The sequence below is a fragment of the Arachis hypogaea genome, chromosome 5 (genome assembly GCF_003086295.3).
Source record: "Arachis hypogaea cultivar Tifrunner chromosome 5, arahy.Tifrunner.gnm2.J5K5, whole genome shotgun sequence".
Classification (NCBI taxonomy): Eukaryota; Viridiplantae; Streptophyta; class Magnoliopsida; order Fabales; family Fabaceae; genus Arachis; species Arachis hypogaea.
In genome coordinates this window covers 112,505,879-112,525,306 of record NC_092040.1, presented here as the reverse complement: position 1 = coordinate 112,525,306, position 19,428 = coordinate 112,505,879, and the positions used below count along the sequence as shown (strand labels likewise).

Below are 19,428 nucleotides of genomic sequence, written 5' to 3'. Positions count from 1 at the left end.
TCCCAACAAGGAAATTTCCAAATAATACTTTCAATATGATAAAAAAATATACGTGGAAGAATTAGTATAGTTTTGTTTTTGGGTTGGGTCAGTTTTATCATTTCCCAAAACAACAATAATTATGTCAATGTTTATATATGTCACAGCCCATCTTATTATCATTGCTAAAATGCTAATTGCCTAATGCTATTTTATGTACCATACTTATACCTTTGATTATTTTAATAAATGAAATAAAATATCTCATTCATTGCTTACTCTTGTTTTATTTATTTACTTCTTATTACATTTTTCATAAATGATGTTATAGTATAGTCCTTCAAAAGGTACAAGAAGAAACTATCTTAACTTGTTGGATAAAAGATTACAGAAATCTTCTTTGTGTTCATTGAAACATTAGGAGTGGAGAAAATAAATGGCTTCTATTCTTCGGTCATTAATGGCTTCCCATTTCTTGGTTGAAATTTGTGACACCCTAAATCATAAGGAATCTAAATGTGGCATAGCCCCACAGGTACAACTTTGCAGAGCATGGAATTGCACTAGTTTTTCATGTACTAGACCCTTAAATTGTACTCTTCCATTAAGTTAAACATTGAGGGGGCCTAACATGGTATTTAATATTGGACCCAATGCTTCTTCCAGGTACAACCTCACATACCCTACTTTGATTAGAAAACAAGCTATTTTTCAATCCACTTGTTTAATGACCCAAATAAAACAGACCAAAAAATCGTGATAAAGAAAAAAACAGACCAAAAAATAACGATTTTTTGTCATGCTCGTATATAACTTCAGTTAATAATATTATTAACTAGGATTTCGTTAATAATATTCTTATTATTATCCTTCGTTAATAATAATAAGTTAATAACAATGTATAAATTACCAAAAAAAAATTAAAATATAATAAGTATTAGGATTTTCAATTAAACTTTTAACCTATTTTTTGAGAGTTTAAAATTAGGAATTATGATTTACAATTTAAAATAAAAAATAAGTTAAAAAAATTAACTGACATTAATTAAAAAAGTATTTTATTTTCTATTTAAACTTAAATATAAAATATGGTGACCGATATGATTTTTTATTTTTTTAGTTTTGATCATATTTCGTTTCATTTGTTTGCGTCATTGAGAGAATGCGCTGACATGCAAATAATTATCGATCCCAAATCATATTGATATGGAAAATCATATATTATTGCATTGTTTCCCATAATGTATTATGTTTCTAACAAAGTGTGCAATTGCTGGAGACATTAATCTTCATAATAATCTAAATGGCTCAGATTCAGAACGAAAACTTCAGCAAAAATCAAATAAAAAAAAAAAAACAAGTGTCAAGGGTCTTCAGCATTATTAATTCTCTCTTATAATTATTATTCATCTCATTGCATGCATGCATGCATCTTCATATGCACTAATTCGCACCTACAAAATACACGAGACATGAGTGAGATCGATTAAAAAAGTTGTATACGTGTATTTAATTACTTAGAATATGTAGATACCTTATTAGAGAGAGTGATTTAGTTAATTAATTGGCGCAACCAAGGGGTGGAAGATTACACTTAGAGCGCAATTGAGAACCAATCCTAATAGTGCTGCAAAGACATTCAGTGTCAACAGATCCGAGAGCATTGCAGCACCCAGCATTTGGGTTTGTGTTGGATGAACCAGGCACCACAAACGGTGCACAAACGTTTAGGTTACTCAGCTCGTTCGAGCATGTACCGCTCTGTGCCTTGGCCATTCCTCCTGTGGCCACAACCAAGATCAACATCAATGCCATTTTTGACTTTAGAGACTCCATGCCTAGGTTTGCTTTGTGACTCTTAATTGATGGGATTTGATGTCTCAATTTATAGTGTTAAGTTTGCAAGTTAATTAAACATTGGTGTTATGTTTCATGAGTCACCTACCTAATAAGAGGATATTCAGTTACACAATTCAAAACATACAATATTGGTGTTTTCATGGTAGGTTTTGTGGCATGATATAGACTTCTAATATAATAATTTTTCATGGTATTTGTATATTTAATCATTATTAGTTTAAAATGGCATTGAGTTAGGACTTAGGAATCAATCATCTTTCTTTTGAAGTGTTCTTTTTGTTTTTGCCATCGATATTCAATTTTGCTTATTCCATATTAATTTTAAAAATAGAATAATTGAGAATATGATGAGTTTATCTATCATTCCACTAATCAGCTCTTAATACTTCTTAAATGTTACTACAGTAAAGGTCTATTATGCAATGTATATTTGTTGAATTCTAATTTAAAATTAAATACACAGGGAATGAGGGAACACTAATTTATATGAACCCTTTTTGTAGGTGTTTTATAAAGGGGAATGATTTTTTGTGAAGTTCAACTGAAAATGTTACTAGTAGTTATGACTTTTATTTACAAACAAAAAAGCTAATGAACCATGTAATTTTAAGTAATCATTACCACATAGAAATATTTAAAATCTGCAAGAAAGTTTCAGCAATGGATTATAAATGAATATTTATAAATTTAAAATATTCTTGCACAAAAGACTTGTGGATCTAGCATGCATTACTTTTATAGGGCTATTTGTAATTATGACTGCTCCCTAAAAGTTGATGACAAAGTAATGATAACAGAGCCAATTAAAAAGCATGTTGGATTAGGTGCTCAAACCCTTGAATTATTGAGCAAAACATGACAAGGGTTACTTTACTCCTGAATTCGGTGTATGTTCTGCACACTTTGAATTTGCATTTAATGAAAAGTAATGAAGAAAGATACAAAAGAATACCAACAACTTTGAGATGAATAAACAAAAAGAAAAGCACTAGAGAAAAGAAATTAAAGGAGGCTTTAAAAACTAAAAAGACCTTAATTAATATTTAACTAACTACCGTTTGAAGCTTTAGGAGCTGTCCAATAATTCTTCACAGCAAATAAAAGTTTCTCTCTTTCAAGAGGCCCATCTTCATGGTCAACAATTTGACTTTCCCAATTCAAACCGTTGACTATACTCTTTACTTTTACTAATATATCAACATCATCTCTGATTATCACACTTCCTTCTGGCCTAAGAATCCTATCCATTTCTAGCAGAATGTCTTCTAATTCACATCTGCAACATACAAGTAGGTTAATCAGAATTTAAACAGTACTTGAATCTGTTAGATTACTTCAAACAATGAGCCATATTTCCAAGATCATTTGTTAAAAAGGGACAAATTATGTGTTAATATAGTGTATATGATATTGAATTGAATATATAAATACCTTTGGTTGTAAAGGCTGAAGACTGAATCAGCATGAATTAAATCATAAGTTCTAGGATAAGTGGACATTGCTTCACACCTGCAACGTAATTTAGGCCACAAGCAATTTACACAATGAAGAAGAGAACATTATGTTAAGGAGATAAGGAAAAAAATAATGTGCTAACCAATTATGGTATCTTCCAATCAATCCCCTTTCATAAATTGCTCCAAGTGTGTCAACCTTGGCTTGAACAGGAACCACATTCATGACCCAAACAGGGTACTCAACAAGAGAAGCAGCAAATCCACCCAAGTAAGCATTCATGTCAAGAAGGTTTCTGTATCTCCCAGCTTTACCTAGCTGACTGTTAACTTTCTTATAATATGATATCCTTTTCTTCCATAATTGATTGCCCTTTATGAAGGTTGAAGGTGTAACCCCTTTTATGGTCTCCATTTAAATCCTTGGTAGGGTGGCTGTTGTCTGAATTTTTTGGTTATGGAAGCTGTGTATGTGTTGTGCTTGGTTATGGATGTTGGAGGTGCTAGACAAATATGGGGGACAGCTTTTGCTGCATTTTGGTGTGAAGAAATCGGACCATCCGATTTCTTTGGGTGAAAAATTTTGTAAACCAATCAAAGGGTCTGTTTTCCATGGAAGGGAAATTTGAATTTTGATGGAAGCTAATCGGACCGTCCGTTTTGTATATGTAGTACTTTTTTTTTTATTTTCCAAAAACCGTTTTGTATATGGAAACTAAGTGAACTAGTAGATTCTAGTATCTGTACATATAGTAACTAATTTAACTGTCTAAAAAGTAAATACAGAACAACTATTATTTTGCTACAGTATGCATAAAATTAGACCAAGCAAAACACACCAACTCACGTGGTAATCCAGCTGAGATAACATTCCCATGCAAATGCTTCTGTGCATATTCTGCAGCCAACCGTCCTCCATGCCCATCATAAATTGCAAAATGTGCACACCTGAAAACCAAGCTCTCATAATCATTAGTAGAGAACAGAAAGCAAAAAATCAAGAGATGAATTTGATTTCAGGAACAGGCAACAAATTATCCACAAATCACACCATTTATTTGTTAAAAAATAAAAGAGGGACAAATACTAGTGATAAATCAAAATGATTATTCATCATCTATAATAATAATAATAATAATAATAATAATAATAATAATAATAATAATAATCATAATAACTTAATTTTTCAGGGTAATCTAAAGTTGCGTCTAAGAGAACAACCCAAGCATCTTCCATTGTGTGCCTAGAACCCTTATCCTCAGCTGCATCAGCATTAATTTCGAAAGAAGCTTCGACAACCGAAGAATCTTACGTCTTTGGCTTCTTTGAGGGAACATCAACAAGATCGTCGCTTTCCGAATCAGCTTCGCGCTTTTTGGGTTCAACTTCCACCGTTAAGGTTTTGCCCTCTGTGGTTTCGTCCATTTTCGCTCTTACAAATTCCAATCACGACAACAAAGGGTTGAAGGTTTTTTTTTTTTTTTTTTTTTGGACAGGGATCCGGGCCCACAAAGAGCCCAGATCCAGAACAGAGATCCATGCTACCCTTGACCGACCCGTTATACCCGGGTGCATGTTACCCTTGCCGCGAGAGAGAGAGTTTCGAATGCTCTCTTGTTCTTCGTCTTCAACAAACCTGAAACTGAAATACTCTCTGCATGTTGTTGACATCCTCGGAAGGAAGGCTCGCCGGCCGGAATTTCCAGATCTTGGACGCCCTCTCTTCGTCTTGTCGCCGTCTAGACCGCAGAGCCCGAAGACAGCCCCTTCCTCCCCTGTAGCCAATAACAAATATCTTCATTACCTACACCGATTCGGAGCGGCCAGAGACCCACGCCAGATTTCGTTCAAGGCCTAGCCTGGGTGTTCGTGACTCTTTGCCATGAACTTATCCTCCGTGGTCGCCCTTGGTCGCCGTCGCTGAGTCTGCCCTGTTCCTCCTCTGTCTCTCGTTCCCGCAGCGGTAACTTTACAACATCATCCCATCGAGTTGCATGTTAATCTGCTGTCTCAGATCGTTGACGATCTGGATAAATCTGCCTTCTCTGTCTTTTGACCTGGTTCGAGCCATACCTCTTTGTTTTGTCACAGATTTTCTGTTCTTCTTTTTAATTTTTGCTTCACTGATGCATCTCTTTTCTAATTATGTTTTGTATATCTTCAGGTGGATTGATGCTCCAGTTTGCTCGTAAAGTGTCCGCTTCTGCTGCTTTTGTTACTGCATGGGCCAGGCGATTTCCGTTTCTGGGGGTCCAGGTTAATCCCTTTTCAGGTAACATTTCCATCAGAATTCGAATGTCTTGGATTATGGCCAAAGCCTCCCCTATGGGTGTATTAGATTTTATTGCTTGAACTAGCTTTAAGTTATCAGATTCTATTAGAGTTTTATCCATTTGTAGGTTGTTCACTATGATTAATGCTTACCTTATCGCTTGAGCTTCTGCCGCAATACTTGATTTGGTTTGAATCTTTCCTGAGAATCCTAATATAATCCTCCCTTTATAATCTCTGATGACCACAGCTATTGCGCCTGTTCCGGTTTCCTTCCTAAATGCTGCATCGACATTAGCTTTCAGCCAGTTCGAAGGGGGCGGCCTCCATTTCACCAGGTTAGTCTTACTATGATTTCCTTCTTTTTTGTTAGGCTGCTGCGTATCTGCTAGTTTCCAATATATTGCCTCTAGTATTTTTGCCCTGCAAATTGTCCCTCTAGGATTTACCTCTTGTTGTTGAAACATCTTGTTATTTCTTGTTTTCCATATCTCCCACATAAGAAATCCTAGCTTGCTGATTCCCCTTTCCTGGTTTTCCCCTCCCCCTGCTCTCAACTTCTTTATACATTCGACTATCCAATTCCCGATTGAAGTAACTGTTTTAACTGTCGGGGTCCATTGACCTTCCGCTCCGAACCATGTTGCCCTGGCCCAATCGCATAATAATAGTGCGTGTTCAACTGTTTCTGGACTTTTTAAACATATTTGGCATTTTGGATCTGATGCAATCTTCCTTTTATATAAATTCGAACCTACTGGTAATATGTCTTGACACGCTTTCCATAAGAACATTCTTATCTTCTGCGGCACTTCCATTCTCCACACCTCCCTCCATATCTCCCTTTTATCTTCGCTTGTTGATGGGTTTCTATGATTGTCACTCTGTTCTGTCCTTCTCGCTGCATAGTATCCCGTTTTAATTGAATAATTCCCATCTTCTCTCCAAGGCCAATATAATATGTCCTCTTTGTTCATCACACTTATAGGGGTGCTAAGAATCTCTTTGCAAATTTCTTGGGGAAAGTTGCTTTCAATCTTCCTTCTGTCCCACCCTTCCCCTTCTACAATGAGATCCTTGACCCTGAAATCATTTGTGCTGTTTGAATTTAATGGCTTGCTTCTCCCAGTGATCCAGTTATCTTTCCATATGCTAACTCTTGCGCCATTTCCTATGCTCCATTTTGCGTTTTCCTTTAAAAGCTGTCTCCCTTGTAATATACTTCTCCAGACCCATGACGCTCCCTTTCTGCCCGTCGCTGTCCAGAAATTTCCGTTTGGGAAATATATCGATTTCAGAACTTGTACCCAAACTGCATTCGGGTTCTTCAATGCTCTCCATGCTTGTTTTGCAAGGTAGGCGATATTTTGTTGTTCCAGATCTTTGAACCCCAGCCCCCCATCTCTCTTACTCGCTGTAATGATGTCCCACTTTTTCCAATGGATCCCCCGTTCCTTCCCCGAGGCTGCCCACCAGAATCTTGCAACCTTTGCGCAAATTCTTCTACAAAAACTTTTAGGAAGCTTTATGACATTCATGATGTATGCTGGCATTGCCTGAATTACCGACTTTATTAGCGTTTCCTTGCCTGCTTGATTCAGCAACCTTTCCTTCCATCCTTCTAGTTTATTCATAATCCTCTCTTCAATCCATCCTAGAGCTTTGTTATGTGATCTGCCCCAAATTGCTGGTAACCCCAAGTATTTTCCTGGTGTATCCCATGTTTTCATCCCTAAAATCTCTTCAATATCAACTCTCGTTTGTATTGGCACTTGGCTTCCAAAGGAGATTCCAGACTTGTTCGTGTTAATTCTTTGTCCTGATGCCTCTGTGTACTCATTTAATATGGTTATAATCTGAAAAATCTCCTCCTCCTTCGCCTTCGCAAATATGATGCAGTCGTCTGCAAACAATAAGTGAGTGAGTGCCGGAGCTGATAGGGCTATCTTTATTCCTGTTATGTCACCTCTCTCTTTAGCCTCCTTCATTAAAATCGTAAATACCTCAGCTGCTAAAATGAACAGGTATGGGGATAATGGATCTCCTTGCCGAAGACCCCTCTGAGGCTTTATCTTCTTTGATAATTCGCCATTGACCTTTACTCTATAATTCGCACTTCTTACACATTTCATTACCAAGTCGACCCATTTCTCGGCGAAGCCAAATTTCAAGAGCACCTTTTCAAGGAAATCCCATTCAAGTCTATCATATGCCTTGTTCATGTCTAGCTTGATCGCTATATTTTGTGATCCCTCTCTTCCTTTCTTATTTAGGCTGTGATAAACTTCTTGAACAATTACTACATTATCTTGTATGAGCCTTCCTCCCACAAATGCACTTTGGGTAGGGGATATTATATCCTCAAGGAGTCCTTTCAGCCTCAAAACTATGATCCTTGTTATAATTTTGTAAATGAAGTTGCAACAACTAATTGGCCTTAACTGATTAAGTTCCTCCGGATTCTTCACTTTTGGGATTAGAACCACTATGGTTTCGCTAATTTCTTCCGGCATAAATCCACTTCGAAAGAATTCCCTGACTACTGCACATACCTCCTTCTTAATTATCTCCCAGTTTTTCTGATAGAATAGGCCGTTCAGGCCATCCGGTCCCGGAGCCTTAAGACTGCCCATGCTGAAGACTGCTTTTCTGATTTCCTCTTCTGAGACCTCTGAGATCAGCACTCTGTTCATGTCTTCCGAAACTCTCGCTGGAATTTTATTTAATATTGATTCACAATTTCTTGTGTTATTGGAAGTAAACAGCCCCTCAAATTGTTCCTCGATGTGTTTCATGATTCTTTCCCTGTCCTCTATCCATAACCCTGCCTCATTTCTGAGTTTGTCAATTCGATTCCTTCCTCTTCTTTGAATAGTTGTGGCATGAAAAAATGATGTGTTCTTGTCTCCCCATTTTAGCCATTTCAACCTAGCTCTTTGTCCCCAATACTTTTCTTCCTGTTTCCATAGAGCAGCTATCTTCTCTTTTATTTGCTGTATTCTCTCCTGCTTCTCTTGTGATAAATCCGAGTCCTGTAGCTTCTTTAATTCCTCCTTCAATTTGCATATTTCTTTATCTGCTCGCTTTAGTGTCTTCTTGCTCCAATTTGTCAACTCCTCTTTGCAGTTTTCCATTCTTCTTGTTATTCCTTTCCATACGCAACCTTGGATGTCTTCCTTTTCCCATCCCTTTCTTACTATATTCTCACATTCCTCATGATCAGTCCAAAATGCCTCGAATTTGAAGTTCTTCTCTTTCCTTTGAATCTGATTCATGTTCAGAATCAATGGGCGATGATCTGAACTAATAGCCGGTAGAGCTTTGAGTGATGCCTGCGGATACAGTGCCCTCCATTCCCAATTGACCAATGCCCTATCTATCTTTTCCCTTGTGATGACTCCATTCCTTGGATTTCCAAACCATGTGAATCTTCCTCCTTTTATATCTAAGTCCATGAGATAATTCATGTCTACGAACTGCCTAAATTCTCTCACCTGACTTTGTGGCTTTGGGTGTAGGCCAATTTTCTCTTCTTGGCTTAAAATGTCATTGAAATCCCCTATGAATACTTGTGGCTCCCCCCTGTTGCTATTGTTCCTTGTGATAGCTCTCCATTGTTCTTTTCTTCTTCCAAAACATGGATTTCCATATATGAAGTTGCACTCCCATATTTTTCCTTTTCTATCATCAATGCGGGTTTTTATATGATTTTCACACCAAAAGTAAATATCAACATTATATATTTCATTCCACAAAAGGCATAGCCCTCCGGACAAACCCCGGGGTTCTATGTAAAATACATTTTCAAAATGTAACCTTTTTTTCAACTTCTTAATGGTACTCTCTCTAGCTCTAGTCTCCATAAGAAATACTATTGCAGGCTTCAATTGTTTGCACATACTGTGCAGTTCAGAAACTGTCGCGGGAGCCGCTACCCCGCGGCAGTTCCAGCTTATGATACTCATGGTTGAGTTAGGGGCATGTGTAGGCCCGCCTCCTCAGCCATGAAGTCATCAAATTCCTCTCTGATCAGTGATCCTTCCTCATGAGTTCCTCCTTCTGTTAGCTTTCTGTTTCCTCTGTTCTTCTTGTTGGCCCTCCACATCTGCATGTCTTCCTCTTCTTCTTTCCGGGATTTGGCAATCTGCTCCTGTTGATCCTCTTCCCTTCTTCTCTTTAGCTTCAGCTTTTCGTTCATCCTTTGAATAAGCTCTGTCTCGTATTCCCTTGCCACAACTATAGCTTTGCTGTTAGTCTGTTCTATTTCTTCTTCCTCCTCTGCTAGTTCTACATAATAGAATCCTCCTTCGCTCTCTGTGATTATTTGCTTCCCTTTCTGTTCTGTTCTATCCTCGTCCATGTTGTTCCTTTTCTGGGCCACCTCTTCTTCATTTTCTCCGTTGTTTTTATTACCTTTCTCTCCAGCCATGTTTTTGTTAAATTGCTCCAGTATTTCTCTGATGGTAAGATTCCTCCCTTCTTCCCCTGGCCCACTTATAATTTGTTGTTTGTTGTTATTGGGCCTTTGATTGATGAAAGCCCATGTTCCTCTTCTTTCACTATGTATTTTCCTCCTGCTTGGCCCACTTTTTTCTTTCTGCTTTGTAGGCATCCTGCTGCTTTCCTCGTCATTCTCGTCTGTTTTTTTTTCTTTTTCCTTGGCCTTCTTCACGCTTTCCATTGTTACTGACTCACTGGCTTGCTGCTTTTGTGGGCAGGCCCCTTCCTTTCTCCCTTTTCTATGATTTGCTGTCCTGTCATCCTTTAATGTGATTATATTATTGTGCTTCCCACCGCTTCTTCTCTCTTCATCAGGTCCCTCATGTTGATCTTGCATTTCTTTTGCTGCCACTTGTCCCTCTCCCACTTGTTCTTTTGGATTTGCTATTCTGTCCCAAGATCTGGCAGATGCACTTGCTTGAGAACTTCTTGCTCCCCCTATCCCTGACTCCCCTCTATCTCTCTGCGTCTGTCTTATCAGCCTCTCCCTTCCTTGCAGGCTTCTTTCACGCGCCTCCCACAGCTCCTCCACCCAATTGTTTTGTTCCTCCTTCCTCCTCCTGATGCCTGCCTTTCTTGCCTCATTTTCTATCGACCTCAGCCCTGCCGTTGTAAGTTCGGGCCCATATCTGGGAATTTCTGGATTCACTGGTGACCTCACTAGCTCTTCTTCACACCCTCTTTTGTCATGCCCAATTCTCCCACACTTATAACAGTAATCATACAGCTTTTCATATTTAAATTCAGCCCAAGAATGGCTTCTATCATCCCTTTTAAACCAAAACCCAGTTTTCAGTGGTTCTTGAACATTTATCTCCACTCTGACCCTCAGAAAGGATCTTAACATGTTTCCTTCAACAAAAGGATCTTCAGCACTTATCACTCTTCCTATTATGGCTCCTATTTTCTCCGCATTTTTAATATTGATTTTATCATAAGGTAAACCATGTATCTGAACCCAGATCGGAAGTTGATTGTAATTTACCTCATTGATTGACAGGTTTGATCTCCACCATTGCAGACTCAGCATGTGCCCTTCAATCCTCCATGGTCCACCTTCATATGCTCTCTTAGCTTCCTCCTGACTTTTGAAGTTCAAGATGAAACAATTCTGTCCTGCATTGGTGATCACCAAGCCCTGTGGATCTCCCCACATATTGCAGATCGTTTTGCGCACTGTGACCGTGTTTAATATCTTGTCCGTCAACACCCTGCCAACTAGCTTCTGAGCTATATCTCCGTGTTGAACATGAGATGCTTCCAAATCTAGAACATCTCCTTCCATGATTGTGTTTTCTATCCCTTCCATGATCTGCCTTGTTGAGTTGTGTTTCTTGCCTGTTCTTGATCTTGTATTTGAGATGAATTAGAATGATTGTGGTTTTAACAGCTTCACTTATCGAAGCAGTGTAGCTCCACTTCTGGAGAGTATGAGGCTCCACTCTTGGAGAAAGAAGTCCGTGAGCACTACTTTTTCATGGTGATTACTTTCACAAAGGGTTGAAGGTTAAAATCGTTGAAAGTGAAAACCCTAAGCCTACTACACTGATCAATCTCTGCTACTCACCTATAGTCTACAGTAGTAATAATTAATAAATAAATACTGAAATTTATTTAATTCTAAATAATATTTATCTATCTACGCCTGCATTTATAAAATTTTGTTTGTCTTTCAATTTTTTTTATATTTCTATTCTAAAATATTGACTAAATAGAGTCTAGCTTCTAAGATTTTGTTGAATGAAGCATTTTGATATTAAAAATAATTTAGAACTTAATTAGAAAATATTTTTCCCCTAAAAATTTAAATACTTTTATAGATTTCTTTGTTTGGATGTATCCATAATATTGGAGGATTATCCTAAAAAAATTATAACGTCTGAAAATAGATCTTTCAATTTTTTTAATTATTTTATTAAATATACTTTTTATTATTTAATATTTTTTATATATATTTTTTATTTTTACTTAAAAAAATATAATAAAGGATCATACTTTATAATAATAATTGAGAGAAAAATTGAAGAAAATCCAATTTCTAATGTCTAAGGGTTGCCTCCTAATATTTTAAAATTCTCTATATTTTTTTTTGAAAAAATAAAATACAAAAAATAAGATTTAATTATAATTTTATCAAATTTTTAATTAAATTTTTATTATTTAAAATTTTGTAATTAAATTTTTATGCTGGATAAATATTTTTAAGTGGGGCATGTGCCCCCCACGTGATTCTCTCTCTTTTCTTTTTTTTTTATTTTTTTCGGTTACTAGATACTGAGTATCGAGTGGTCGAATTTAAAATATTATGTGCATTGTTGTCAAACTGCAACCGAATGTCCTTGGAGTCTCCGTATAATCCTTCGATAGAACTTCAGATACTAGTGAGGTCAAGTTTAATTGTGGCGTATTTACTCATAATTTTATATCTGGTGTAGTTTCCAACCATGAATATTTTCCTGAGAAAGGTCCAGAGAATTGGTGGAGCGCATACATGTTTAGCACTCACTATATCTTAAGGCTATCGACAGTTGGACAGCCTCATCTGCAATATCATCCTATCATTGATACAGTCCAACCCATTTGTCAGCATTCTTGTCCTGCAGGGTATAGTTCGGCAAAACTATCACTTTAAACCCTCGTATAAAAAGGTTTAGATGGCGAAACAAAACGCAATTGCATAGATATTATTATCCTAAACAATATGTGAGCTTAGGGCATAATTAATTATTTGTATATTTAATCGTTATTAGTTTAAAATGAGATTGAGTTAGGAATCAATCATCTTTCTTTTGAAATTTGAAGTGTTCTTTTTGTTTTTACCGTCGATATTCAATTTTGTTTAATCCATATTAATTTTAAAAATGGGATAATTTAGTTACTCAAACATCAAAAAATTAAGAATATGATAGTTTATCTATCATTCCACTAATCTAGCTCTTAATAATTCTTAAATGGACTACAGTTAATGTTTATTAGACAATGTGTATTAGTTGAATTCTAATTTAATACAGTGTATTAGTTGAATTCTAATTTAAAATTAAATACACAGAGAATGAGAGAACACTAATTTATATGAACCCTTTTTTAGATGTTTTATAAAGGGAAATGAGTTTTTGTGAAGTTTCAACCGAAAATGTTACAAGTACTTACGCCTTTTATTTACAAACAAAAAGGCTAATGAACGATATAATTTTAAGTAATTATTATCATACAGAGAATCTTTCAAATCAACTCATAAATATTTTTAACTTAATATACAAACTCTTTCAAACTAAGAATAAATCTTTTAAAATCTATAAGAAAGTTTTCAGCAATGGATTATAAATAAATATTTAAAATTTAAAATTATATATCAAAGTATGTTTTTTAAAAAATTTTATTGGACATTTTCATCCTTAAAAAAAATTGATTAAATTAAAATTCTTAAATTTTATAAAAATAAAATATATAAATTTTTGCCATAATTAAATTTATTGTTTTTGTTTGAACAAATAGATTTTTAAAAATATAATAAAAAAAATTTATATATCTTAGCTTTGTAAAGTTTAAGAATTTTAGAACAATAAATTTTTTTCACAAAAAGATCTAACACAATTTTTTAGAGATGTATTTAAGTATATACTCAAAATTTAAAATATTCTTGCACAAAAGACTTGTGATCTAGCATGCATTACTTTTATAGGGCTATTTGTAATTATGACTGCTCCCTAAAAGTTGATGACAAAGTACTGATAACAGAGCCAATTAAAAAGCAAGTTGGATTAGGTGCTCAAACCCTTGAATTATTGAGCAAAACATAACAATGGTTACTTTACTCCTGAATTAGGTGTATGTTCTGCACACTTTGAATTTGCATTTAATGAAAAGTAATGAAGAAAGATACAAAGAATACTAACAACTTTGAGATGAACAAACAAAAAGAAAATCATAAATAACCTTAACACTTTAACACAAACTTACTTTTCATATAAAGACTACTAAACATAAATCACCTTAATACAAACTTGCTTTTTTATAAAATTAAGTTTACAAAATCAATTTTATACAAATTTTCATTTATAAACTGTAATCCAAACACACAAATATAAACTATAATCCAAACACACACTTAATATCTCGGCTCATGAGACTTGTAATGATACAACCCCTTATTTGATATTCCATAAATAACTCCTCACATCATCGGGTTTGACATATACCAAATGAATTTTGAAAGGACTTTTATTAAGATATAAGATATGAGAGTTTTTTAAAACAATAAATGTTGAATCTCTCACTCTAGCATCCCTCAAAAAAGTTATACACCAGTTTAACCAAGTCCGGCATTTTCATTTCATTACAAATGTTGGCTAAAATTAATAAAATTATACTCGCCCTCTAATAATTCTCTAAATTAAATATAAATCTGAATAACGCACAAACTAGTGCGTTAATAATAATTTGAAAACATATGTTCACCATACATGGAGAATGGTACAGTTAGAATTTGAAGACCTAAAATTCAAGGATATATAACAAATCGTCTAAACAAATTAAGAGACTTGAAATTTGAAAAGATTAAAGTACAAAGACAAAAGCTTAGAGAGTATGAATTAGGGCAACAACCAAACAGGAGGACAAAGGAACTTCACCGCTAACAATACTCTATGGAAACTTCCATGGTCCAAGTCAAAGATGCCGATATCTTGAGCAACAGGACCGTAATATAATGATAGGTTATCCGTAAACCATATCTGATTTCCTTTGCTTAGATAAGGCACAGGAATTTGAACAGAAGAATTAAATCCAATCACTAGTATATAATTACCTAAATTATCTAATGTTGACCATTTTTTTCTGTTTCTTTTTAACTCATAGATATCGAATTTAGAAGTTTCAAATTCTTTGCCTTTTTTCTCTATATGTCTTACCAACATCAATAAGCTTCCACTGGGGCACCCAATAAGATATTTATGCCTGAGAGGGCTTAAGAAAATTTTAGATGGAGGTCTGGTTTCATGGATTCCTCCCTTGAGCCCTGCTCTTGTCTTTGTATCAAATTCATATAGCTGCCCGTAATTGTTTATGGCATATATCTTTTCTTGGAAAAATATTACGTCATCAAACCACTTATCTCTTGTCGGAAATTCTACCCATCTCATATTGCCGGGCTTGTAAAAAGCCAGTCTCCGGTTAGGTCCGAATATCACTACCGCCATAAAATTTTCAATGTCATGCTCAGGAGATGAGTTTATAATAACCTTATAAACATGGCGTCTATGCACTAAATCTCTTTCCATGGTGCTCCTAATGTCACGAAAATCCCACAGTGTGTATTCATCCCCATGATTATCAGGCTGGTAATCAATTATATCAGGAAAAGCTGAGACTGGAGGAAGATACGATCTACGATTTGTAAATGGATTTAACATTTGCATAGTGCCATCAGATATGGATTGGACAATAAACCATCCATGACCAGAACCGCGGATGAACTTGTTGTACGACTGCATCTCTGGCAGCATGACATGGTAAATATCTCTCTCTTCAAGGGCGCAAATATCAAGAGTTTCATCATCTGCAGCAGCTAATTGCATGAGATGATAAATCTCCTCGTCTTCGTATGAATGATTCTTGACAGTTTCGTCAGGTAACAATAACCACGGAATTTTGTTTCCATTGGGAATCTTTGGAAGTTTCAAGCTCCACCCTTTGCAAACCAATCGAAGTTGGATGTAATCATCGTAGGCATGGAACCGTTTTGAAATCTCTTTCAACAAATTTTCATCGATGTCTGCCCATCGATTAATCTCGTCCATGTCTCTGACTCGAGCTATGTTGAGTTACAAAGAGTCAGATCCAAGAATTTGAAAATTCATAGAAAATAAACATCAATTCACTCCCACCCACAAATAAAACTACAAACACGAAAAAGGATTCAGAGCTTATTTGGGTGAACTTCTAAAAAATATCTTTTTTTCGAGTTATTTTTTTTAAAAGATTTTATGGAAAAGTAAAAATAATTTTATGTTTGGATATTTCATGCAAAAAGATCTTTTTATCTATCAATTATGTTTGGATATAACGATATAAAAGTACGTTTTTGATTATTTAGGGCTTGTTTGGGTGAACTTCTAAGAAAAAGATCTTTTTTCGAGTTATCTTTTTTTAGAAGATCTTATAGAGAAGTAAAAATAATTTTATGTTTGGATATCTCATGTAAAAAGGTCTTTTTATCTATCAATTATGTTTGGGTATAACAATATAAAAGTACTTTTTTGTTTATTTATTACATGAAAAACATCTTTTTTTTAAAGAAAAAAGATCTTTTAAAAAAAGATGTAAATTACAGCTTCTCAACAAAATCTTTTTTTTTTTATTTTACTAGTGCTTTTACTTTTACTACTAGAAATTTGCCAAACACGTTAAAAAATAAAAAAAATCTTTTTTCATTGAAAAAAAATCTTTTTTTTAACAAAATAATGGCGCCCAAACATGCACTTATTACATGAAAAACATCTTTTTTAAGGAAAAAAAAGATCTTTTAAAAAAAAGATGTAAATTACCGCTTTTTAAAAAAGATTTTTTTTATTTTTCTAGTGCTTTTACTTTTACTACTAGAAATTTGCGAAACACGTTAAAAAATAAAAAAAGATCTTTTTTAATTGAAAAAAAAAATTTATCAAAATAATGACGCCCAATCAAGCACTCGTAATAATCGTCAGAACCAAACCCTAGAAAAAAGTCACTCTGTGCTGCATCAAAGAATCATAACCATAGTTCAACCAAATCATATATCCAACGGAATCATAGGCATAATTCAACCAAATCAAATGAAGCCATATAGGAAATTCAATTCAGAATTGTGGCAATGTTTTTATTTTGAATCAATAACAGCAAAACAACAATTCACCAAAACAAATTCAACATATTGGATTTAAAAATCAATCTCAGCAGAATTAATAAATTAAACAATTGAATTTATAACTCAATCTCAGCAAAATTAATTCAATATCAACGGACTCAATTCAAATAAAAATTCAAAACATTAATATCTCGAAATTCAGCAGAATCGTAATAATACATCATATGCATGTTCAGAATAAATTTCAAATTTTAGAGGGATAGAGTCAGGGAGATAGAATCAGAGAGAGTTAGAGACTGAGACCTGAGACCTGAGAGGGTTGAAGCAGAGACTAGAGACTCCACGCCTGCGAGGAGGGGAGAAGCAGAAACGACGCACGGGGAGGAGGGGAAAAGCGGCGACGACCCACGGCGAGGAGCAGAGAAGCGGCGACTACCCACGGCGAGGAGCAGCGACAGAGAGAGCTCGGACAGAGAGGGCGACAGAGAGAGAAGAGAGAGAAGGATGGTGGCTGTTCTTCGTATTCGAAGAGAAGATTAGGGTTTTCTGCTGGGTGCGAGAGAGTGAAAAAGGGTTGGGGGTAGGGGTGTTATGCGCTGGGTTTTCTTTTTTAAGAAAAAAAAAACGGCGCCGTTTCAAAGATTTGCAAAGAAAGATGTCGGTTTGATTTCGGTTGCTCAAAGATATATACATGTGTTTTGAATTATTTAATTTAAAATTGGTGATTAATATGATCTCTAAAAAATAGTATTTAATTTGTTAAAAATTAATATTTAATTTAAAAAATATAAAAATATTTTTTTTAAATTTAAAATTTATTACAAAAGAAGATAAATTAAGCAAAATTTAAATTAACTCATAAAAATTATAAAATTAACTTTTAAAATTTAGAAATTAATATCTTTTAAAATGAAGTTGACAAAATAATAAAATAAAAAAATTAATCACTTTTAAATTAAGATAATTAAATAAATATTTTATAAAAGTTACAAAATTAATTATAATTAATTTCTTATTTTATTAATTTTTTATTTTAGAATTTAAATTTAAAATTTAAATAATATAAACTTAATAATATTATACATCTAAATATTTAAATAATAATATTAAACAAAATTTAAATATTAACTCATAAAAATTATAAAATTGACTTTTAAAATTTAAAAATTAATATCTTTCAAATTGAAGAAATTGACAAAATAGTAAAATAAAAGAAAATCACTTTCAAATTAAATAGTTAAATATATATTTTATAAAAGTTACGAAATTAACCATAATTAATTTCTTACTTTATCAACTTTTTTATTTTAGAATTTAAATTTAAAATTTAAATAAATATAAACTTACAATAATATTACACATCTAAACTTTTTTATTAACCAACTTTAATTAAATTAATCTAATATAACAAAAATAATCCCTTTTTTTTTTCAAAATCAATGATATTTCATTAATAGAAATAGAACCAAACAGGTGTCTATATTGGGATTACAATTTACAAGGACCCAACAAAGCAAAAGAGATCTCCCAATAATCACGAGAAACGAACAAAACGTGAACTCGAACAGGAGAAGTGAACATCCTATATCGGTATATCCTATCCTATATCATTATTATAAAAGACAGCATGTTGTAGGGGAATTCCAAGCTGTCAACCCTCCTAAGTATGGTGACACTGTTCGTGTCATGTTTATCATTCCCCGTGCCATACCATGGTATATACATGCATAGGAATTGGCTACCAACATCTCTCAATATCATAATACTCACATATATCATGTTCAGGTGTACACCGTACAAAGATTTCTAGATGTTTTTCCCTTACCCCAACTTTTCAGTCTGAAATCATATACATTTTCCTCATTCACCCCATTTTCATCCCATATTTTTTAAATTTTGTCCCTCATTTCAAAATTTAAAGTTTTCCAGGATCATTCTTTCATATATTATTCCCTCACATTTATATAATCCCTTGTGCGCATTGTTCATTTTAATCGCGATGCAAAGACGTCCACTGCGGCAACGACGACGATCTCCCCTCAAGTGTACTCAAGGGATTAGGCAAGAGCCATTCAAGAGCTATGACAGTGGTGGTGGATACAGAGGACGAGGAGGAGGAGGCGGCGGCGATGGTGCTTGCTGCAGCTGCAGTGGGATGGGTCACATGGCCAGAGATTACAACCACGGAAGAGGCGGATGCCGTTGTAGGTACGACGGCGGAGGCCGTGGTGGAAGCCGCAACAACTGTGGGTATTCTGGCTTTTGCAAGGGACTGCCCAACAAGCTCTCGCTGAAAAATGTTAGTATAATGCTTTAATTTCTCTGATCATTACGTTGTGTTTCTTGGGGTAGTTTTTGGATTTTAGTTTTGGAGTTTTATATTACGGTTTTATTTATTTTAATTTTCGAGTTTTTGTGTTTGACAAGGAAATATGTGATTGAATATTTTCTGTTCTGTCTCTTTTGTTGATAATTTAACTTCTGAACAAAATCAACAGCATCACTGGGACCAAATACCTA

General features: G+C 34.6%; 3 protein-coding genes across 7 annotated transcripts; 1 reads left to right on the top strand and 2 right to left on the bottom strand.

Annotated features, from left to right (window-relative positions):
• Positions 1-2,708: 2,708 nt before the first annotated feature.
• Positions 2,709-4,652, bottom strand: LOC112802820 (probable methyltransferase PMT15). Its single transcript, XM_025846173.3, has 4 exons — positions 4,515-4,652; positions 3,437-4,241; positions 3,271-3,348; positions 2,709-3,115 (listed from the first exon to the last, which is right to left on the bottom strand). The coding sequence occupies exons 2-4, from the start codon at positions 3,706-3,708 to the stop codon at positions 2,887-2,889; spliced, it is 579 nt and encodes a 192-aa protein (XP_025701958.1). The 5' UTR covers positions 3,709-4,241; positions 4,515-4,652; the 3' UTR covers positions 2,709-2,886.
• On the top strand, positions 4,503-11,723 carry LOC112802823 (uncharacterized). 4 transcript variants are annotated; one of them, XM_072236381.1, is made up of 6 exons: positions 4,503-4,692; positions 4,790-5,353; positions 5,458-5,565; positions 5,815-5,902; positions 10,564-10,675; positions 11,065-11,723. In XM_072236381.1, exons 3-6 carry the CDS (start codon positions 5,466-5,468, stop codon positions 11,068-11,070), a joined length of 306 nt encoding a protein of 101 aa, XP_072092482.1. In that variant the 5' UTR covers positions 4,503-4,692; positions 4,790-5,353; positions 5,458-5,465; the 3' UTR covers positions 11,071-11,723. The 4 variants fall into 4 exon arrangements, 3 of the variants coding, with proteins under 3 accessions (XP_072092482.1, XP_072092483.1, XP_072092481.1); XR_011881580.1 differs by lacking the exon at positions 10,564-10,675 and having other exon boundaries at positions 11,086-11,723; XM_072236382.1 differs by lacking the exon at positions 10,564-10,675.
• Positions 11,724-14,442: 2,719 nt separating this feature from the next.
• Positions 14,443-17,568, bottom strand: LOC112802818 (putative F-box protein At5g60060). Of its 2 annotated transcripts, none has more exons than XM_025846170.3 (2): positions 17,212-17,568; positions 14,443-15,876 (listed from the first exon to the last, which is right to left on the bottom strand). In XM_025846170.3, the coding sequence occupies exon 2, from the start codon at positions 15,860-15,862 to the stop codon at positions 14,657-14,659; it is 1,206 nt and encodes a 401-aa protein (XP_025701955.1). In that variant the 5' UTR covers positions 15,863-15,876; positions 17,212-17,568; the 3' UTR covers positions 14,443-14,656. The 2 variants fall into 2 exon arrangements, with proteins under 2 accessions (XP_025701955.1, XP_025701956.1); XM_025846171.3 differs by having other exon boundaries at positions 17,219-17,568.
• Between the last annotated feature and the right edge of the window lie 1,860 nt (positions 17,569-19,428).

Coding starts and splice junctions, on each gene's coding strand:
- LOC112802820 (XM_025846173.3), bottom strand. CDS start 3,708: ATGGAGACCATAAAAGGGGTTACACCTTCAACCTTCATAAAGGGCAAT. Junction 3,349..3,436: donor ATTGGAAGATACCATAATTG/GTTAGCACATTA, acceptor ATTACGTTGCAG/GTGTGAAGCAATGTCCACTT. Junction 3,116..3,270: donor TTCAGCCTTTACAACCAAAG/GTATTTATATAT, acceptor TGTATGTTGCAG/ATGTGAATTAGAAGACATTC.
- LOC112802823 (XM_072236380.1), top strand. CDS start 5,466: ATGCTCCAGTTTGCTCGTAAAGTGTCCGCTTCTGCTGCTTTTGTTACT. Junction 5,903..10,563: donor GGCGGCCTCCATTTCACCAG/GTTAGTCTTACT, acceptor CCTTCCTTGCAG/GCTTCTTTCACGCGCCTCCC. Junction 10,716..11,064: donor GGGAATTTCTGGATTCACTG/GTGACCTCACTA, acceptor ATTGATTGACAG/GTTTGATCTCCACCATTGCA.
- LOC112802818 (XM_025846170.3), bottom strand. CDS start 15,862: ATGGACGAGATTAATCGATGGGCAGACATCGATGAAAATTTGTTGAAA.